Consider the following 18304-nt stretch of genomic DNA (forward strand, 5'->3'; position numbering starts at 1 on the left):
GTTTGTTTCCGCGTGCGCGTGTCGCCGCGGACTGTCTCACGGCTCGGCAGGCTGGAAGTGACGTAACCTCGCGGACAATTTCCCCAGATGAAAAGCGGCGTCAAAGCTGCCGGCGAAGGCCCCACGGCCGAACAAATCGGAAATCGCCTTTCACGAGGCTGAAACCCGGGATCGAGGTAGCGCCGGGGAACGTGTACACCGGAACTGATGCGCCACATGCATGCGCTGGCGACAACGCTGGAGCTGACAGAAAAGAGAGGGTAGACAGCGAAGAGAGCAAAGATAGGGAAGAGACAAAGAGAGAGAACAAAGAGAAGTACAGACAAGAGAAGCAGAGAAACAGACAAGAGGAGAAAGGCAGAGAATACCGGCAGAGAAGACACAGACAGAGGCGCGTGTTTGGAAGCAAGAATGCGCGTGGCGGTGCGGCTGAGGCTTCAGCGAGAAGGTGTTTCGTCTCTCGCGTCTTGACCGCAGACTGGGCTTTCCCGCGCGAAGGAGGAAAGAAAGCTCCTCCCCTCGAAAGGCTGAGGAGAGAGCCGCAGAGTGGTGCATCTACGAGGAAACAGAATCGAAGCGAAATGACGGAATATTGAAGCAGGGAACTCAGAGGAAGCAAAATCGAACACAGCGACCCCCTGGGCGTCGCGCATCTTCTGAAACGAGTGGACATCGAGAGTGACGATGCATCTTCTTTTTAACGCCCTTTTCTGGTTCCCCTTTTTTTCCCGCGTCTCTCGCTTTCCGGCAAATACCCTCTGCCCCTGTGTCGTCTCCAGCATTGCCGTCAGTCTCTCGTTCTTCGCATCGTCTGCGTCTCTCGTCGTTGCTTTCTTCGCCTCTGGTTTGACGTCAGCGTCCACTCGTCCTTCGTGCTGTCCCTTCCTCTCGCATGTCGCCTTCGCCGCTGGCTCGAGGCCTTCTGCTTCATCCCAGCAGCGCGTCGATTTCCACCAAGCTTGTCTTCAGCATGGGGGCGTTGAAGTACAGACGCATGGCGCGTTCGAAGGCCCTGGCCGCCGTCTCGAACTGGCCTAAAGCCTGGAGACACTTCCCGTGCAGATACGCGCCGAGGCTCTCCTGGAGAAAGTCCGTGTCTCCGTCAAGACACATTTCCTCCGTCTCGAGGGCGGCGAGACCCTCCAAGAGGGCCAAGCACTTGGCGAGGTTCCGCTGTCTGTACAGCAGCCGAGCCTCAAGGATCTGCGCGGGGCGTGAGTGCGGGTGCAGGCGTCGGAATTCGCGCACCTTCTCGAGGAGCCTGGAGAGGCACCGTGAGCTTCGGGGGTCGGGCCGACCTGTGGAAGCCCCGCACGGGAGTCTCCAAGCCCCGTCCCAGGGAGGAGACACGCCCGCGCCGTCGCTCGGCCCTCCGGCGCTCGTCGCGAGAGCCGCAGCCGCTGCAGCGGCGGTGATGCCTGCGAAGGAGACGTCGCCGGGATCGCGGAGCTCTGCGGCAACCGTGTCGCCTTGGGCCCCGCAGCTGGGGGGACAGGCCTGCAGCGGCCCCGGCGAACAGAGGCCCTCGTCCCAGCACGGTAAGGCCTTGGAGACACCCCCGTCGGCCTCGCAGCTCCCGTGGAGGCTGCGCCGAAACCCAGAGAGACGAAGGGAAGGAAACGGTTTCTCGTGGCCAGTGAAAACCCTGGACGTTTTCTTCAGCGGGCCTTCGACAGAGGAGCTGCGCGAGTGAGGGGCGGAGCGGTGGCGCCGTTCGCTGCTGTCCCCGACCCCGCTGCCGGCCTCGGAGACACCGGAGAAGAGCGACACATTCCGCACGGGGGTCCAAGCCGCGAAGGCGCTCTGGAGACGCGGAACGGCCTGGAACTCCACCTCGGCCTTCAACCTCTGTTCTTCCTCTTCGGCGTAGAAATACTCGGCATAGAGCCGCAGAAACTGCAACTTCACTCCCAGAAGTTCCCCGGGAGCCCACCCTAGGCCTGAGCGCGGCGGCCCTGGACTGGAGCTCCAGACGCCTTCGGTCGGATGGCCGTTCTCCGGCGCGCCCGAGAGACACTGCTCGCTGCGGGGCTCACCCCGTTGGGCTCCCACTCCCAGCGGGTCCGTCTCTGGAGTGTCTCCGCGGCAGGCCAGGTGTCCCCACGAGGTCGGCCACACATGCAACTGCCCGACGCGACCTGCGAGCTCCTCTGCAGCGGGGCGCCCCGCGAACCCACACCGCTGACACACACTGTCTCCGTGTCCCCTCGAGGGGCAAGCCTCATGGCGCTGCGGCGAGCCGTCGCCTTCTGGCCAGCTCGGGCCGCCGCCGGCGCGTCGTCGCCCGGTGTGCTTCGTGGAGAGCCCGACACTCGAATGCCGTCGGCGCCGCGGGCTCGAGTTTCCGTCTCTTCGCTTGCAGGCTTCATTCGCTCCGCTGCTTCCCCTGCGGCGTCGCTCCTCAGGCGAGCGCGCATGAGGCCCGTCGCGGTTGGGCTCCACGACTGCCGTCGCCGCGACCCCGCGGAGACAGTGGAGATAGAGCCCTGCAATTTGAAGGGCGGCTCCGACGCAGGAGGACGCCGCTCCCAGATGACACAGCAGCTCGGCCAGAACCATCCAGCCGACAGTCTCCCTTTCGATGTGTTTGGCGTCGAGGACGCCTCCGAGGGCAGTGGATCTCCTCGTGTCCACGTCCCTGTGGCTTCCAGCGCTCTGCACTGCAGACCCTGGAGTCGTGGAGCCCAAGTAGAAGGGACTGTAGGGGTCAGTGAGGAGGCATCCCGCACCGGATTGCAGTTCGTCCTCTCTCGTCTCCACCTCTGCAGGTGTCTCGGCTTCGAACTGCCTCGCTGCTTCGTACAACGACGGCTCGCGTGTGCAGTCGTGGAGAACGCATGCACTGCAAAGAGTGGAGGCCGTGGCGAGTTGGACGTCTCCCGGCACGGAAGAGAGAACCCTGTTCTCGCGAAGCGTCTGCATCTCCGCCTCACTCAGACCTCGCTCTGCGGCGGTCCCGTCGCCAGACGCTGCCGCAAAGGCAACCCAGGAAAGGGAGTGCGCGAGGCCTAGCCTGTGGCTCTCGTCCGAGGCAGCGGGGAAACAAGAGAGGCCGCTCGGCGGCCTCTGCACGTCTAGACGCGCGGCCGCCGCGCTGCATCCCTGCAGCGATGGACAGAAGGAAGAGCCTGGACCTAAGCTGGCCAGCTCCGCGCTGAGGCGCTGAAGCGCATGCATCGCGCACGGAAGCAAATGGACGTGGCGCGCGGCGTGGCAGCTGAAGCAGATGTGCGTCGCAGTTGGAGCGACGGCAAGGCTGGTCTTGTGAACGTGGCGCCCCACAGCGGAGAAGAAGGCCTCGACGTGTTGGAGACTCGCTTCGACAGAGAAGAGGCGCGCACCCCAAGGTGCCCGAACAAACGGCTGCGGAGCCCCGCAGGGTTTGCCATGCGAGCGCCACCTCTCGCGGAGCGGTCTCGCGAGGGGGAAAGAGACGCGAGACGGGTCGTCCAATCCACTTCCTGGCCTTGCCTCCGGCCCGCAGCCGCCGTGGAGTTTCTCGGAGCCGGCGGAAGGCGAACGCGAGAACCGCGGAGACCTCGCGAACCCAGGAAGGCCCTCTGCCTCGCTGTCTCCACTGTCGCTCGTCGTGGCCGGAGTGGGTGCATGGAGAAAGGGACTCCCAGCGCCGCCTGAAGAAGGAGTGGCGTTCGACGGAGACACAGCTGGGGTCTCCATGCTGAGCGCTGCATGGCGCCGCTCCTCAGCTAGCCAAAACAGCCCGCAGCAGGTGTAGGTGTTCGCATCGCCCTCCGCCGCTTCGAAATTATCTCCTCGGGTCCGGTCGCTGAGGCGGCAGCCACCAGGGTCTTCGCGCGCCACAGATGCAAGAGAGGAGACACGCCAGTCACCCGAGTGGGCTGGACCCGCCGCAGCTCCGCAGGTGCCGCCAGCAGGCGCGTTGTTTTCCGCATGCGAGGGCTTTCTGTCCCCTCCCTCTTCGTCCCGGCCTCCGTCTAGGCGGTTCTGGGAGCCGCTGTCACGCCCAGATGGAGCTTCAGCCACTCCGTGCGTCTCCCCGGAGTCGGGGGCTGAGGCCCATCCCGTGTTCCCTGCGGCGACACCAGAGACGCCTTGCGTTCGAGTCGCAGCCTCGCCACAGGCCTCCGAATGTCGAGCGTCCGTCTGCTGCGGTCGCCGGCTCGCGCCCTGGGAGCGAGACGGGAAGTTGTCGAGAGGGCCAAGCGCAGCCTGGCCCTCGGGTGAAGCGTGTCCGAGGCTCTCGCCGTAGCTGAAGAGACGAAACGAAGGCGAGTGACGGACCTGGGTCCACACCTTGGCCATCACCAGCGAAAGACTTGTGGGGTGTTCCGCAACGGCGCTGTGCACGACGTTGAGGAACGGCACGAGGCCGGACTCCACGGGGACACACTGCGAGGCCGCGGCGCAACCGACAGCGAGCCGGTCCAAGCGACTATCGCCCTGGAGAACGGGAGCCGCAGGGAAGCGGGGACAGGCCGTCTCCGTCCCGAAACCCCACACTGAGGGGCCTCCCGAGAGCGCGTCCTGCGCGGAGGTCGAGGCGCGGCTGTCTGCGGGTTCGCCGACCGCGGGGCAGGTCCTGTCCGACACGGGCCCAGAACTCCCACCTGTTTCTCGGGACTGTCTCTGGCCCTCGCCGACCCCACACCGAGTCTCCGAGGCTGACAAGCGTCTGCGTCGGTAGTCGTCGTGGGACGGCGGCAGGGCTGGCAGGCGGCCCGAATGGCACCAGGCGAGCAGAAGCCAGACCCGCGTGTCTCGGCGATCCAGAAGGAGCGCCTTGCGCGCGAATTCCGCACAGGCGGGAAGGTCAAATGCATGCATGGCCGTCCAGGCGAGGAGGGCCCACACTCGGGCATCGACGGCGCCACCCCAGAGGCGCAGAGCAGACGTCCCACACCGGTAGGCCCGATTCACGAGATTCGGGTACGTGGCGATTTCAGCTTTTCTCTCGTCTCCGAAGCGGTACTCCAGAAAGCCGCTCTCGTTCTTGGTGGCCGCAGACTCCGGCGAAGCGGCAGACTCCTGCACTTTTCCTGGGCCGCCTGCCTGGGCCGAGTCAGTCTTCTCGCCCGTCTCGGCACCGCGTCCCCTCGCGGGCGGGCCCTCTTGAAGTGTCTCCTTTTCAGACTGCGCCTGTGGCGACGAGACACTGCTCGCCGAGCAGCCCGGCAGCGGGTCGGCAGGCAGGAGACCCGCAGGTAGGGCGAACAGGCGGGTTTGGCGAGCTTGCACGAGCGCGGCCTGACCGAGGAGAAGCAGGAGGTTCAGCGTTGTCGCCTCGTCTCTTTGGGACGAAGTCGGGGGACGAAGAGACCGAAACGGGGTTCGGAGGAGGCGCCCTCTCGCGCACCACAGGGCACCTCTCGGTGTCGGCTCTGTGTTCTGCGTGTCGCGACGCTCGCGGGCCCCGCCTGCGGCTCTCGCTGACTCCCTGGCCTCGGCGTGAGTGTCGACCCCACGCCCGCTGGCCCCGGCTTCCGGGTCTCCACTCGTGGCGACCGCCGCCGCAGAGAGCGGCTGCGCGTTTCCGGCGTCCGTTCGCCCCTTCGCTGGACTCGATTGGTCCCCCGCCCGGCACGGACTCCCTCCCTGCTCTTCGCCGTATCGCTCCTTTCGCTCCCGCTGGAGGGAGGCGACGCGCGTAAGCGCCTCCGCCACGGCGAGCCCCGCGGTGGCGGGTCTCTGCAGGTAGGTCAGCAACAACTTCGCCTTGACGGAGGCGAGGAATCCCGAGGAAAAGCGTCCGGCGTTTCCGTCGCCAAACAACTTCTCAATGGCCGCTCCGTCCAGGAGCCGAACGCCGTCTGCGTCTTCAAAGGACCGAAACGCAGACTTCCTCTTCTCCTCCAGCTGGCCCAAGGCCGCCAGAGAGAGATGGAAGTTCCCCTGAAAAAACTGCGTGAGTGCGAGGCGCTCGAGAAGACGTTGCATCAGGCGCTCGCTGAATTTCGAAGACAGAGACAGGAGAGCTGTCTGCTCCAAAAGGTTGGCTAGCTGCGGGAGCGCCACGCCCGCAGTCCCAGTGGCATCGGCTGCGTCTCCGCCCCCGCCGCGCCCAGGCACCCCATACTTCACCATGCAGGCTTGGACCCAGCGCTCGGCTGTCTCGCCTGGCGCAGGAACTCTGCTGTAGGGCCCACGGGCCTTCGGGGACACTGTCTCCTCTCGGCCCTCCCAGCGAAGCTCGAGAACGCTCTCGCCGCTCTGAACAGAGTACACGGCATAGGGCAGGAGCAGCAGCGCGCTGAGTTCACTGGTTTGCAGCAGGAAGGCGAGGAGGCTGTTGATGACAGCTGACCCCCCACGGGTCCCGCCGCCCCACAGGAGGGCCATGTCGTCTTCATCGGCTCGTTCGCCGTTCTCTTCTCCACCACCATCGCCCCCCCTCCGTCCCCGGGACCAAGGGACCACGGAGTTCTCTCCCGACGCCGGGGCAAAGAGCTCTGTTGGCCTATGACTCCCCTCTTTATCCGCTTCGCCTCCTCCTCGGCGTTCCAGGCCTGCGCCAGGCCCGCGCACCCGCAAGGCGTGTCTCCGCTCGGCTTCCATGGCCATCCCGACAGCCCTGGCAGCTTGGCGGGAAGCCTCCGCGAGGGGCGCCCCGAGCACGCACTTCGGCGACCCGAGCCGGCGGGTCCCGGTCCGCTCCCTCGCCCCGCCTCGCCCTGTCTCCGGCCCGCCGGTCGCCTCAGCGTCGCGGGTCGCGGCGACTTGTGCAGCCCCTTCGAGAGCAGGAGAGGCCGCGGCTCCAGTCGTCGTGTTTCGATAAGCCTCCGGGGCCTTCGCCTCGAGGCGACGCAAGTCACGGACGACCGCGGAGGCGTACAGCTTCAGAGGATCCTCATCCGCGTCTCCAGGTCGACAGCAGCACAGGGCGAGGAGACTGGCGAGCCGGCTGCGCTTGAAGGGGCCGGATCGGTAGTTTGCGAATTCCTTCAGTTGATGCAGATGGAGAGAGAAGACGAACCGCGCGTCGAGCGCGCATGCAGGCAGAAAGGCCAAAAGCGAGCCGCAGACATGCACGCATCGAGCCGCCTCCGCATACACTCTGCCTGCAGCGAACCGCGCACCTTTCGCAGCTAGCTGCGACGCGAGCGTGGCGTCCACACCGCTTTCAGGGCCCGCACCCCCCAACTGCGGTGCCGCACTGGAGTCTCCAAACACCGTAGCCCACTCCTCCGTTTCTTCGCTCTCGTCTGCGAGTCTCCACGTTTCCCACAAGACGTCTCGCGTCTCCACAGTCGCAAGCCCGCCCCCCGCGCCTCGCCCGTCGTCGGCCGTTTCCTCAGCTTGCCAAGAGGCCTGCCGCGACGCCCGCGACGAGCTCGGCCCCGACCCGTGGGCCCCAATGGGCGTCTCGCGCGGGAGCGACGCGAACCTCTCGACGCCGTCCTGTCCCGCGTCGCCAGCTCCCAGGGAATTCCGAAAGGTCTTGGACAGTGCGCGCCGAATCGAGGCGTACACGGACTCTCGCGGCCCGCCGGCGCTTTCGGTCGAGGTGCCGCGCTTCATGCGCTTTCCAGAGCCGTCGCCGTCGAACGGCGCGCCGAGCCCGCAGCCCCGAGGCGAGAATCCGACGGTTCGCGCGCCAGACTCAGAGGCGCTCGAGCGCCTGGAGCCCGAGGCGGCTGCAGCGCGAAGCGCCCGCGCCGTCTGCGACTCTTCGTGGAGCTGCCAGTAGGCGCGGCGCCTCGCGCTGCTGCTCTGTGTGCTCAACGAGGCCATGGGCCCGACAACGAGAGCCTGCGCCGCGAGGAACGCACGCCGGCGGATCCTCCCGAGCCCCGTGAGGGTTCCGCGGTCGAACGGGACGAGGGGCTCTGCGAGAAGGCCCCGGACGAGGCCGCCGTCTTCTGCTTCCGTTCGCCAGCGTCGAAGGCTTCGCTCGAGGCCCGTGAGTCCGGCCCACGAGGGCGGGAAGTCCCCGTTCGCGTGGGCCAGCAGCATCGAAGCCGCAGCGTCGCACGCAGGCTTCCCGCCACCCCCGCGGGGGGTCGACGCGATGGAGGGCGCATGCGACGTGGGGATCGACGGGGCCTTCAGGCCCGTACAGACGGACTCGGGCGCCTCTGACCCAGTGAGGCCCTCGCGGCGGGTGGAGTCGTTCGTGGAGACACGAACCGGCAGCGACATCTTCGCCTCGAGCTTCGCGCGGTCATGAGGGAGGAACGCGTGACGAAAGGAGAAGCCTTTGCCGAGCGCAGCTGGTCCGCTGGGATTTCGGCCAGGCTCCGGGTCGCGCCCCGCGGGCCTTCGGACCCTCAGTCTGGAGCGACAGCGCGGGGCGAGCGCGAAAAAGGCCTCCGAAGCCAGGGGCCGAGACAGCCGGGAGTGATGGCACGCCAAGTACTGGATATCCGCGAAGTCGACGACGGCGCCGAGGGGGCCTGAGAGCGAGGCCAGGCGACGGCTGCGCCGGACGCGGGCCCAAAACGGCTCCACGAAGCAGGGGAGAAACGCCAAGAAGAGGCTCGAAAACGAGGCGCCAGGCGGCCGAGCGCGGGAGGGGGGGGTGAGGGCGAAACCCCGGACAAGCACGTCGCAGGCGTCCCACCCTGCGTGGGCCCCCGAGGATGAAGCCAGGTGGTCAGCGGGGCGGAAGGCCTCGATCCAGTCCGCATGCACGAGGGTCTGCCGCGCTTGGAGACGCAGAAGCAGGGCTGCGGCGGCGGTGGGAAGTTCCGGGAATCGGCGCTTGGCGAGCAGAGCGCTCGGGGGACAGGCCAGCAGCAGCACAAGCTCGTAGAAGCCCCGAGCCAAGGCGTGGAGGCGTGCGAGGCTGCACAGGAGCCCGATCGTCGCCAGCGCCTCGAGGACCAGCATCTGCCGAGCTGCAGGCTGCCGCGCAAAGAGCCGGAAGAAGAAGAAGGGGGAGAAGAAGACGAACGAAGCGTGGCGTTTGTCGCCTCCGGAGAGACTCGAAACACCCCGGCGACGGGGCGTGCCGTCGAGGTCCGGCGGGCGCAGCTGGGGGCCTTCCGACTTGGAGGGAGAGCAGAGATGAGCCGTGGACGCCGCGGAGTCGCCGCGATCGGTCCCCATCTCCACAGGGGGAGGGCTGGCGGAGAGAAACAGAGACAAGAGAGGCTGAAGCGGATCAAAAAGGGCCAAGCTGCTGCGTGCCTCGACTGCGCATGCAGACAGAGGGAGACACGTCTCAAGGAGGGCCCAGATGGCGGAAGGCGGCGACGCGAGCAGAGCTTCGTGCAGCGCTCTAAAGGACGAAGCGCGGACAAGCGTCTTCAGCCACAAGAGCCACACATCCAATGGAGGAAAAGTAGGACCAGCACAGCGAGAAGAAAAGAGGGGAGACGAAGGAGTGGCGAGTGCATCGCGGTGAGTCGCGCGTTGTGTGCAGGCATGGGAAGGTCGAAGGAAAGGGAGGAGAGAGAAGGCGGGCATGTCTGCGCAGGAACGCTTCGGGTCCTCGCAGCATGGTGTCCTCGCGTCGGAGTGCCGAGGAGGCGTTTTCACTTTGCTCGCGTATCCACCCCCGTCTTGTGCGTTCGCAGCAACCTCCCGCGCTCCCGCTGTATCGCAGGCTCTCCCGTCCCCCACGTCGTCGCCATCTGCCGCCCTCGTCTCCTGCGCCCTTCGGGCCCACAGGGCCCTCAACGGGGCCGCCAGGCCCGAGGGTGTCTCTCGGGTCCCGTCCGCAGTTCGTTCGTCCTTGACGAACTCTTTCACCAGAGCCGCCGCCTCGTTGTATCTCCCGAGGTGGAGACAGGCTTCAATCTCGGCCTCATAGAACTCCACAAAGGCACTGTGCCGCAGGCGCGAGCGGCGCAGCTTCTTCTCGCCCTCTGCGTCCTTGTCTCTCGTTCCTGGCCAGAGGAAGTCGTCGTCGGACTCCTCGTCGTCGCCCTCCCGACCGGGCCTTCTGTCTCTGCCTGCCTGCGAGCCTCGAAACGAGGAGCGGAGAGGGACGGCCAGCGTGGAGCAAAGCTGGTGGAGGAGAGAAGATGAGCTTTTCTGGAAGCTGGCGGACGTGCCGGCGTGCTCGTGAGGCGCACAGGAGGCGAACGACGAGGCGAGAACGCCAGGCGGAGACCCGTTCGAAGACAGCCCCTCGCAGACGCTTCCTCTCGAGGCCCCGGCTCCAGGAAACACAAGATCAGGGAGCGAATCCGAGAGCTGTCTCGCCCCGGACTCAGGCGGCGCGGCGTCAGGCTGACTCGAGATCAGCACGTGAGGCGCCTCGAGGCCACCGTCCCGCGGGGAACCGTCCGACGAGTCGGGTTGCCCCGCTCCGGGTTGTCCCGTCCCCGCCTCGAGGGGTTTTGGTGGGACTTCTGAGGCGGGGGCGACGGGACAGAGAGACGACGCATGCGCGCTCTCGTCATTTCCGGAGTCCCTTCCGTGACTCCCCTTCCGCTCTTCGTGGCCGCGTTCCCTTCCGCTTTTTCCGTCTTCGGCCAGGTGCTTGCAGGCTGTGCCGCCCTGTGCGGGTTCCCTGAGGCGCTGCGGGAGCGCCGAGGCCGGGACCAGCAGTGCCTTTCGAAGTTCTTCAGAGAGGCTGTAGATAGCCTCCCAGTGCGCCTCTGCATGGGCAACTCGCAGGTGTTGGAGACAAGTGGAGACGCAGCGTGCGACGCTCGGCAGGCTGAGGATGTCGCGGGACTGTCGGGCGGATGGCCCCGGGAGGGGAAAGCGCGAGCGTCTCGCTGAATCGAAGCCTTGCGCAGGACTCTCGCTCTTTTCAAGAGGGTAACTCGGCCACAGGGCAGCCGCGCGGTCGAGGTGACTGCCTGGGGAGCTCGCGGGCGGCGCCGCTGCACTGGGCGCCAGGCTGCTGGGTCTGAGTCCATCTGGACTCGCAGACGGCAGTGAGGAAGGGAATTGCCCCGAGAGGAGAGCGGAGCTGTGGACGGGGGCGAGACAAAACGGAGAGGCAGACTGAGCAGGAAGGTGAGGAGCGAAGGAAGAAGGCAGCGGCGTGTGGCTAGCATCGGGCGCGCCAGCTTCTGCCTCGGAGGCGCCGCCAAACAAGGCATCCATCGTCCCGACACACGAGGCAAATCATGGACTCATGGAGACGTAAAAAGCGGAGAAAGGAGGCACAGCCAAAAAAAGCAAAGATGCGAGAAAGAGGAACTTGCTGTAAAGGGAAGGAAAACTGGGCGAGAGGAGAGTCACCTCAAAAAGCCGGTTTTTTCATCGGTGAGATGCACACGCCGACAGGAGGGAACGGCCGAGTAGAAGAGGCTCTGATCCTTCTGCTCCATTTTGCGGGGGCGGGGGCGCGGCTTTCGCGATATGCGGTGTTTCTCGAGGTGAAACCCGAGATGAAAAAGATCGCGAAGACAAGGAGAAACGTCACAAGCTACGGCTTTAGATGAAACAGCTGGCTTGCACACGCGCTTGCCAACCGCGTGGTTCCACCGACCACGGATCCACGGCATTTTACGCGCAAAAGACCGCTTCCCAGTGACCACGTGCGTAAACGGCGTTTTCCTGCAGACGAAAACACCCTCCAAAAAGACACAACACCGAATCAAGAAATTCGTAACGGACCGCCTTTACCCCCTTGGGGTGACATGTTCCGCCGTTTTTCGTGGCAGGCAGAGGGTATATATATATATATATATACAGGGAGCTAGCAAGTCCAGCCTGGCTCTTGGAGGGTGACGGTTCTTTGCCCGGTCGGGCCCGTCCAACGGAGTGGAGCTTGTATTCATTAAGCAAAGAGACCCCGCGGTTTCTCAGTAGTGCCAGGAGGTTCCGTGAAGACATGGCTGCGGCGGGTAAAACGCGGTTGTCGCTGCGTCCTGGTGTGGTCATGCCAGGGGAGACGATCCGAACAGAAATGACTCAACCCTACCGGCGCTTTAAAGCCTCTGTCGGGGCCCCACAAACGGTCACTCGCGAATCCAGAGCAGAACTTTGTGCAGCGTCTGTGGTGGTGCGTTCGAACAGTTCCCTCCTCAGATGAAACGAAGCCAGCCAGGGGGATTCCTCCACGAAGTTTGCGGCGAGAAGGGACTTGGGTCTTCCGCGCGCGCCACAGTCCGGTGTGTACAAATACACCGGCTTCGCCCCCAGCGCACGCGTTCCGCGAAGAAACAGTGAGCAGAAACAGAGAGACTCGCGGTACAGAGAGACATGAAAGGGGTAGAGTCGCAAAAGTGGAAACAGCAGTCTAGCTCTGAGGTGATCCTTGTAGCCGGTGTGCCGCCGCGAGGCAGGCATTAAGACAAATCCGCACCTCAGCAGAAAAGTTGACGCCCTCTTGCCGAAGAAGGCCTGACACGCCTTGCTGGGAACTAAACGCGTCGAGGTTCCTTGGGAGGAAATCTGTCTGTTGCATATGAGCGGGAAAAAAAGCGTACTCTTTCTTAAAGTGTCTGACGATTCCGATTCGACAGAACACGACGTACCAACGCAAACAAGAGTCCCCTCCTTTGAACACCAGGCCACAGTTCTCGATCGCGAGGAAAGACACCGCCTAGACTATCCTTTCGGCTCGTACGATCCAGGTGCTCCGTGGCGAGCCTGGCGTCTGCCAACTTAGTGGTTTGCTTGCCTGCAATCTACTTTCGCGCTTCGGAAGGTCCCTTGGCCCCCCCGCGTTTTCTTCAAAACGGACTCCAGAGGGTGTATGCCTGACGAGGCTCGAAGCAGTCCTCTGTTTTTGGGGCTGCTCTGGAACATAGAAATCCTGATTTCCTTCGAATGTGCAGAAACCGTTCACGTCGCCTTCCTTGCGTAGTCTGCATTTTAAAGTGGTTGGGTCGGCACGAGCAAGAACGGACACCAGTGGAGGGAAGGCCTCACTTTTTCGCTGCTCCTGTTCAGCGTAACACATCAAATTCCTCCTTCCCACGTCGGAGTGTGAGGCATCCAGATGGACAGCAGCTTAAGCACCGCCGCCAGACACGCAAAGAAAGGGAGAAGGAGGAAAGAGAGGCGCCGTAGGCTCTTATCTTCTCCCTTCTCTCGCGCACCCCCCCGGCTTACCCCGAAGCAAGGACCACCCGGGCGCGACGTCAGCTACGAAGAACACGCGATATTTTAATTCAATGCATATGATTCAAACGAATAGAACAGGAACTGTGCCAAGTGCAGACATGCATCCACGCATATTTTGGATCGGCGCATATATATCGTTCTATAGCCCCTTCCGTTCCGTGGAGCTCTTGTCTATATTCCGAGGTATGTGGAGGTTTCGCGTCGATGTATGGACATGCGTAGCAGGCAACACACCGTAGGCAAGCGGGGATTCTTTAACTAACGGAACACCTGCATTATGGAGACTGGGAGACAGAGATCGCGAATTGTGTCTCCAGGAGCCGGTTCACAAAGACACAGCTTGTGGTTTGATTCAGCGCAAATCCGTCCTCCGACATTTCGTTGGAGTTTCACCGCTTAGGCTCGTCAGTTTCGGCTCCGCGTGCTCTTTGACGGACTCTCGTCTCCTTTCCTGGGCACGCCGTTCTCCGGTGGGGCGCTTTGGCGTTCGATCTGTTTCATGTTCTTCCCGTCCAAAAAAACGGACGAGTGGGCAAGATTGCGCAAACAACCGTCTAAGCATGTGTGTTTGTACATGCTGCTCTCGCACGTAATACACAGATAGATTTAAATACCTGTATGAACGGATTCTTGTGTGTAAACGGCCCCGCGGATTCCCTTCACGTGCATATAAACGGTCGGCGTTGAAACTGTGGGAACGAACCTCTTTCTTGTTCCCTCCTTCCATCCTTGTACACTTTTTGCTACCGCGAACGTGGTGGCGATTGCTGCGCCGACCAGCTGCTGAACCCACCGCACGGGAAAAAAAGAACAAAGAACTAACAGACGAGAACCACTCTCCTTTTCCCTGGGGTCTTTATTGCGGGCGTCGTCGTGGCCATACCCCCCGGACACAGACCGTTATTATCTTTTCTTCGACGATGCGACGCTGCGGGAGTCGAAAAAAGCCGGTTCCTTCACGGGGTCTGTGTATCTAGCAACGGGTGTCTCTGCACAGTCGATCCTATATCCAGTTTCGTGCCGCAAGGCTGCCGCCGGCTCCTTCAGATCATTCGTAGCTTCGTTGGCCGTACGATTCTCAAACGTGACAAGAAAGACAATGCAACGGTCTCTGTCCTCTTCACACAACAATTCGCTAAGCTGAGAATCAAATGCCTCAGCAACGTCTGCCTCCCCAGAGGGTACGGCCTCCATGTTTTCGTCTTGGCTCTCGTCAACGGCCGCCTAAACACAGAGAACGAAGCGCACAAAGGTTGCGACGCGTTCTTCCCTTCCTATTTCGGTGGGAGATCGGTGGGAAGGCATCGCCCACGTTTGCATCAGTCTCATACACTCTTGGTTCACAGGGTTGTCTACGTTCAATACGAACACGCAGACTGTTGAACCACAGAGAAAGCTACCTGCGCCCACACATCTCAAACAGCCATAAACGTATACACATCCATATATATACATATATATATATATATATATATATATATATTTACGTACATACATATATTCATATGTCACCGATTTTCTGTCTGGCCTCTCTATGCATTGCATGCAAACGTATATACATCTATATAGATGTATATACATGCGAGACAGGCGTTTCTCAGAAGCACACCCTTTCCCGCTGCGTTCGTCAACCTGGTTGGGCTGAAGAGTAGACAGTGGAGCCGCGGCTATAACGGGGGCGGAGACTGTTGCTTGCGGGTCTGACACGCACCCTTTCGAACCCGCACGGGTCCAGCAAGCTTACCCTCTGCATAACCAGAGACGATCCCGCCGAGATGAAGAGAACCTGGCCGAAATGAAGAGGAAGCGAAACTTTTTCCGCCCCGCGTTCGAGAGTCAAGGAGGTGTCGAACGGGCAGTGGAACACGAGCGCCAGGCCTGGGGCGCTGCGAAGGAGGCGGCCGCAGTCGTCGAGCTGACCAGCGGGCAGACGCGACGACAACAAAGCGAGGAGAGGAAGCGAGAGAGATGGGGAGAGAGAGATGGGGAGAGAGGTTGAGATCGGAGGGACACAAAGCGCCGCGACGCGAGGCAAGACGGACGAGATCGGCGCGGCATGAACGTGTGAGGCAGAAGTCTCAGGTTCAGTTGACAAGCAGCCGAGGGCCTTCGCAGACTCGCCGCTATAATACACAACATTATGGCGAGAATCAGGGATGCCGAAAGCAGCCACGTGTTGAAAATCCTCAAACGCATTCTCACAAAAAGTGTTTCCTCACACGACGGAGGCCTTCACGCGCGGCCACATCCACCAGAGGCTCAGGTGTTTGCGTGCAGTCGCCAAAAACGAGACTGCAGCTGACGGGGAGACACACACATGACGTGATGCCTTTGCTTCTAGGATTCGACGCAGGCCACGCTCTGCCTTGCCATTTCTGCACGTACCTTCTGTCCTCTCGCGACGCAGAGTTTGTACACTTGGAAGTCGGAGAGTCCCTCGACGAGGGGATCGTAGACCGCGACGTGTCCCCGGTCCGACGCCTCCTGTCTCCTGGACCCTGCCGCGCCACAGTCGCCAAGAACGGGCTCGGGGACAACGCGGCTGTACGTCCCCTGGATATCGAAGCGGAGCGAAGAACAGAGCAGATCCACGTCTGTGTGTTTCGAGGTGAGGCCGCCGCGTATCACGTTGTCTGAGTTGGCCATGCATTCCAGGCAGTGTCCTGAGAAGACAGGGACGGGAGGGAGAGGAGACGGGTAGTCGAGGAGCTGCAGCGCGGGGCGGAGGGCCGCGAACCTAGAGAAGTTCAGGATGGTTGCGGGTCAACTGGCCGACAGAGGAAGATCTCCGAAACATGTGTACACACATCTCGAGACAGAGAGATCCGCATGGATCAGGATTCACTTGGCACACACTGGAGTGCATCGCTCGGAGACAGAAAGACATTATCGAGTCAGCGCCACACGCACCGACAGACCAGAAGCTTGACCGAACGGTGTATAGGCGACAACACCGGCAAACGCTAGGTTTCACACGCGAATCGAATTGCGAGCGTTCACAAGTTGATCAGATAACGGGACGAGAGACACATCACACAAAGCAGTTTCCGCGTTGACACGACAGTGACGCGACCATGTGGATATATCTATATCTATATCTATATATATATCTATATATATATATATATATATATATGTATGTATGTATCGGTGGTGGGGTGCACGGCGGTGCCGCGGCTAGATGCCCCAGTGACGAGCACCCATGTTGACGTTTGTCTACGCTTGGTTCTCGCCAGCGGGCGCCCCGACGTCCTCGAGGGACACAGGAACCGACCTCAGCACGCGCCCCACCTGATAGGTAGCAATGAGGGATGTTTGGGCCGATGAAGATTCCATCGCCGCTGTTTAGGTGGACATAGTTGAGGCAGAACGCGGCAAAGACGCCGGGATCTGGCCCGTGGGCTGCATGCAGACGCAAGGCCACGGCGTTTGCCGTCCGGAGGGACTCCTGTTCCTCTTCTGACAGGGAAGCCGCCGCAGGGGGGAGACCCTCCGCATGGAGTCGGTCGATCAGCGCCGCGAGCGCGGCCGTAAAGGTGTCTCGGGGCAGGCGCAAGATTTTGGCGAAGAGCGTTTTCAGAAGTTCGGCGTGTTGCGCCGTTCTGGGGACGGCGGGCGCTCCGGACTGTTTCGCCTGGCGCCACTGGTCAAGCAGCGCGCGAGCGCCCGACGCCTGTAGGAAGGCGTCGCCCAGAGCGTCTTTCAGTTCAGGAGTGTGCTGAATGAAGAGGACCAGTTCCTCGACGGCGCGAAAGCCGCAAAGAGCTTCGAAGGGTCCCACGGCGATCGCCAGTTCCGGCTTGTGGTTCGAGTCGGGGAAGTGCTGAGGACGTCGCCGGTGCAAAAATTCCGCGAGATGTTTGTCGGGGTGCGACTGGATGCTCAGCGGCTTCTGCACAGAGAGTATCTTGAAGAGAAACGGGAGATGGCTCTCGCCTCCCATGAACTGTGGACTCGAAGCCATGAAGACCGGCAGCGGACAACCCACAAACGCTTCGGCGAGACTGCGGCGCCGACTGAGAGGAAAGTCCGGAGTTCCGCCTCCGCACTCAGAAGAGGCGCCGCTCGTACCCCTCAGCCACCGGCTCAGACAGGCCGACCGCAAGTCGCCGCTGCTTCCTCGCTTCACCCCGCGCCGTGGCCCGCCTTCAGGGGCTCCCTCGTCTGTGCGCAGCTCCATATGCGACAGGGAAAAGGAGCGAGCAGCCAGTTCGTCTGTCTTTTTGACAACCGCGGGATCGTTAAAGCAGCTGATGACGCGATTCGGGCCGCTATGGTGCGCTCCCATCCAAAGCTCGGCGAACGGCCTGGTTCTCTGACACGCCGACTCGGACGTCGTCGACGGCCGTCGCCTCAGTCCCTCCGCATGGTTCGCGGTAAGCAAGGCGTCCCAGGCGTCGCCTGCAGCAGCAGTCTCTCGCGTCTTTGCCACGGCTGCAAACTTTGCGACGAGAGAGGAAGACGCCGGCATCCCCCAGTCGTAGTGCTGGACAAACGGCGCGAGTTGAACCGCGATAGGCGATCTGTGGCAGCACTGCACGGCGTGCACCGGTCCAGGCGCTGGAGACGCCTCCATCTTCCGCGTCCCTGAGACGCAGCCGCGTCGAAAACCCGCGTCGAAAACCCGCGGACGAGAACAACGGAGACAGTGGCGAGTGCGGCCCTGGAAACCACACACCAGGGAAAACAGACAGGCTCCACGTGAAGGTCCCGAGGAGCGAAGCCAGCAGTGATGCATACGGGGCCTCTGCCTCTCAGTGGTGTGTCACACGAAGACGGCTGGGCACGCCAGCGTGCAGTTGACGTTGCGAGCGTCGAGGCTCGCCCCTAGAAAGTCGAAAGCCCATCAACTGAGCTCGAATGTGTGCTCGGTGTGCACGGTTACACCACGAAGCGGCGAACAAGAACAGGGCGGCCCGGCAGGAATGCTAACCGCGTAAATCCGCACAGACACACACACATCTGGCCGCTCTGATGAAAGAGCGCGTCGAATCCGCGCAGCGGAAACGTAACCCGATCTGGTGAGAGAATCGAGTCTCTGAACGGAATGTTTGTGCAAAGGAGGCAGCTGCCGTTTTAGACGAACTAACGTGAGAACGGCACACAAGCATGCAACGCTGTCAACGCGTGCGCAAGCGGGTGATCGCATCTAGCTGAGCACGCCCGCGAGAGAGGAAGGCGACTCCTTTTTTTCATAAAAGAAGAGTCCACAAATCCTCAACACCGCTCCAGTGTGAACATGCTTAAAGAGCTCAGCTACGTTCGAAGAAAAATCAAAGATTGGACGCCTGAGGAAGATGTGGCGAGCTGCGGCGCATCGCCGTGCGCTTCGAAAAGCGCAGCAGACGCT

At 62.3% G+C, this 18304-nt stretch overlaps 2 protein-coding genes across 2 annotated transcripts; both read right to left on the reverse strand.

The window, feature by feature from the left end:
- Positions 1 to 927: 927 nt before the first annotated feature.
- NCLIV_026850 (conserved hypothetical protein) lies at positions 928 to 10983 on the reverse strand (the record flags this gene model as incomplete). Its single annotated transcript, XM_003882880.1, has 1 exon — positions 928 to 10983. The coding sequence occupies one exon, from the start codon at positions 10981 to 10983 to the stop codon at positions 928 to 930; it is 10056 nt and encodes a 3351-aa protein (XP_003882929.1).
- A 2874-nt stretch (positions 10984 to 13857) lies between these two features.
- On the reverse strand, positions 13858 to 17530 carry NCLIV_026860 (hypothetical protein; the record flags this gene model as incomplete). Its single annotated transcript, XM_003882881.1, has 4 exons — positions 13858 to 14178; positions 14699 to 14869; positions 15340 to 15587; positions 16246 to 17530. 4 exons carry the CDS (start codon positions 17528 to 17530, stop codon positions 13858 to 13860), a joined length of 2025 nt encoding a protein of 674 aa, XP_003882930.1.
- Positions 17531 to 18304: the final 774 nt, after the last annotated feature.

This window comes from Neospora caninum, chromosome VIIb, assembly GCF_000208865.1.
Source record: "Neospora caninum Liverpool complete genome, chromosome VIIb".
NCBI classification, from domain to species: Eukaryota; Apicomplexa; class Conoidasida; order Eucoccidiorida; family Sarcocystidae; genus Neospora; species Neospora caninum.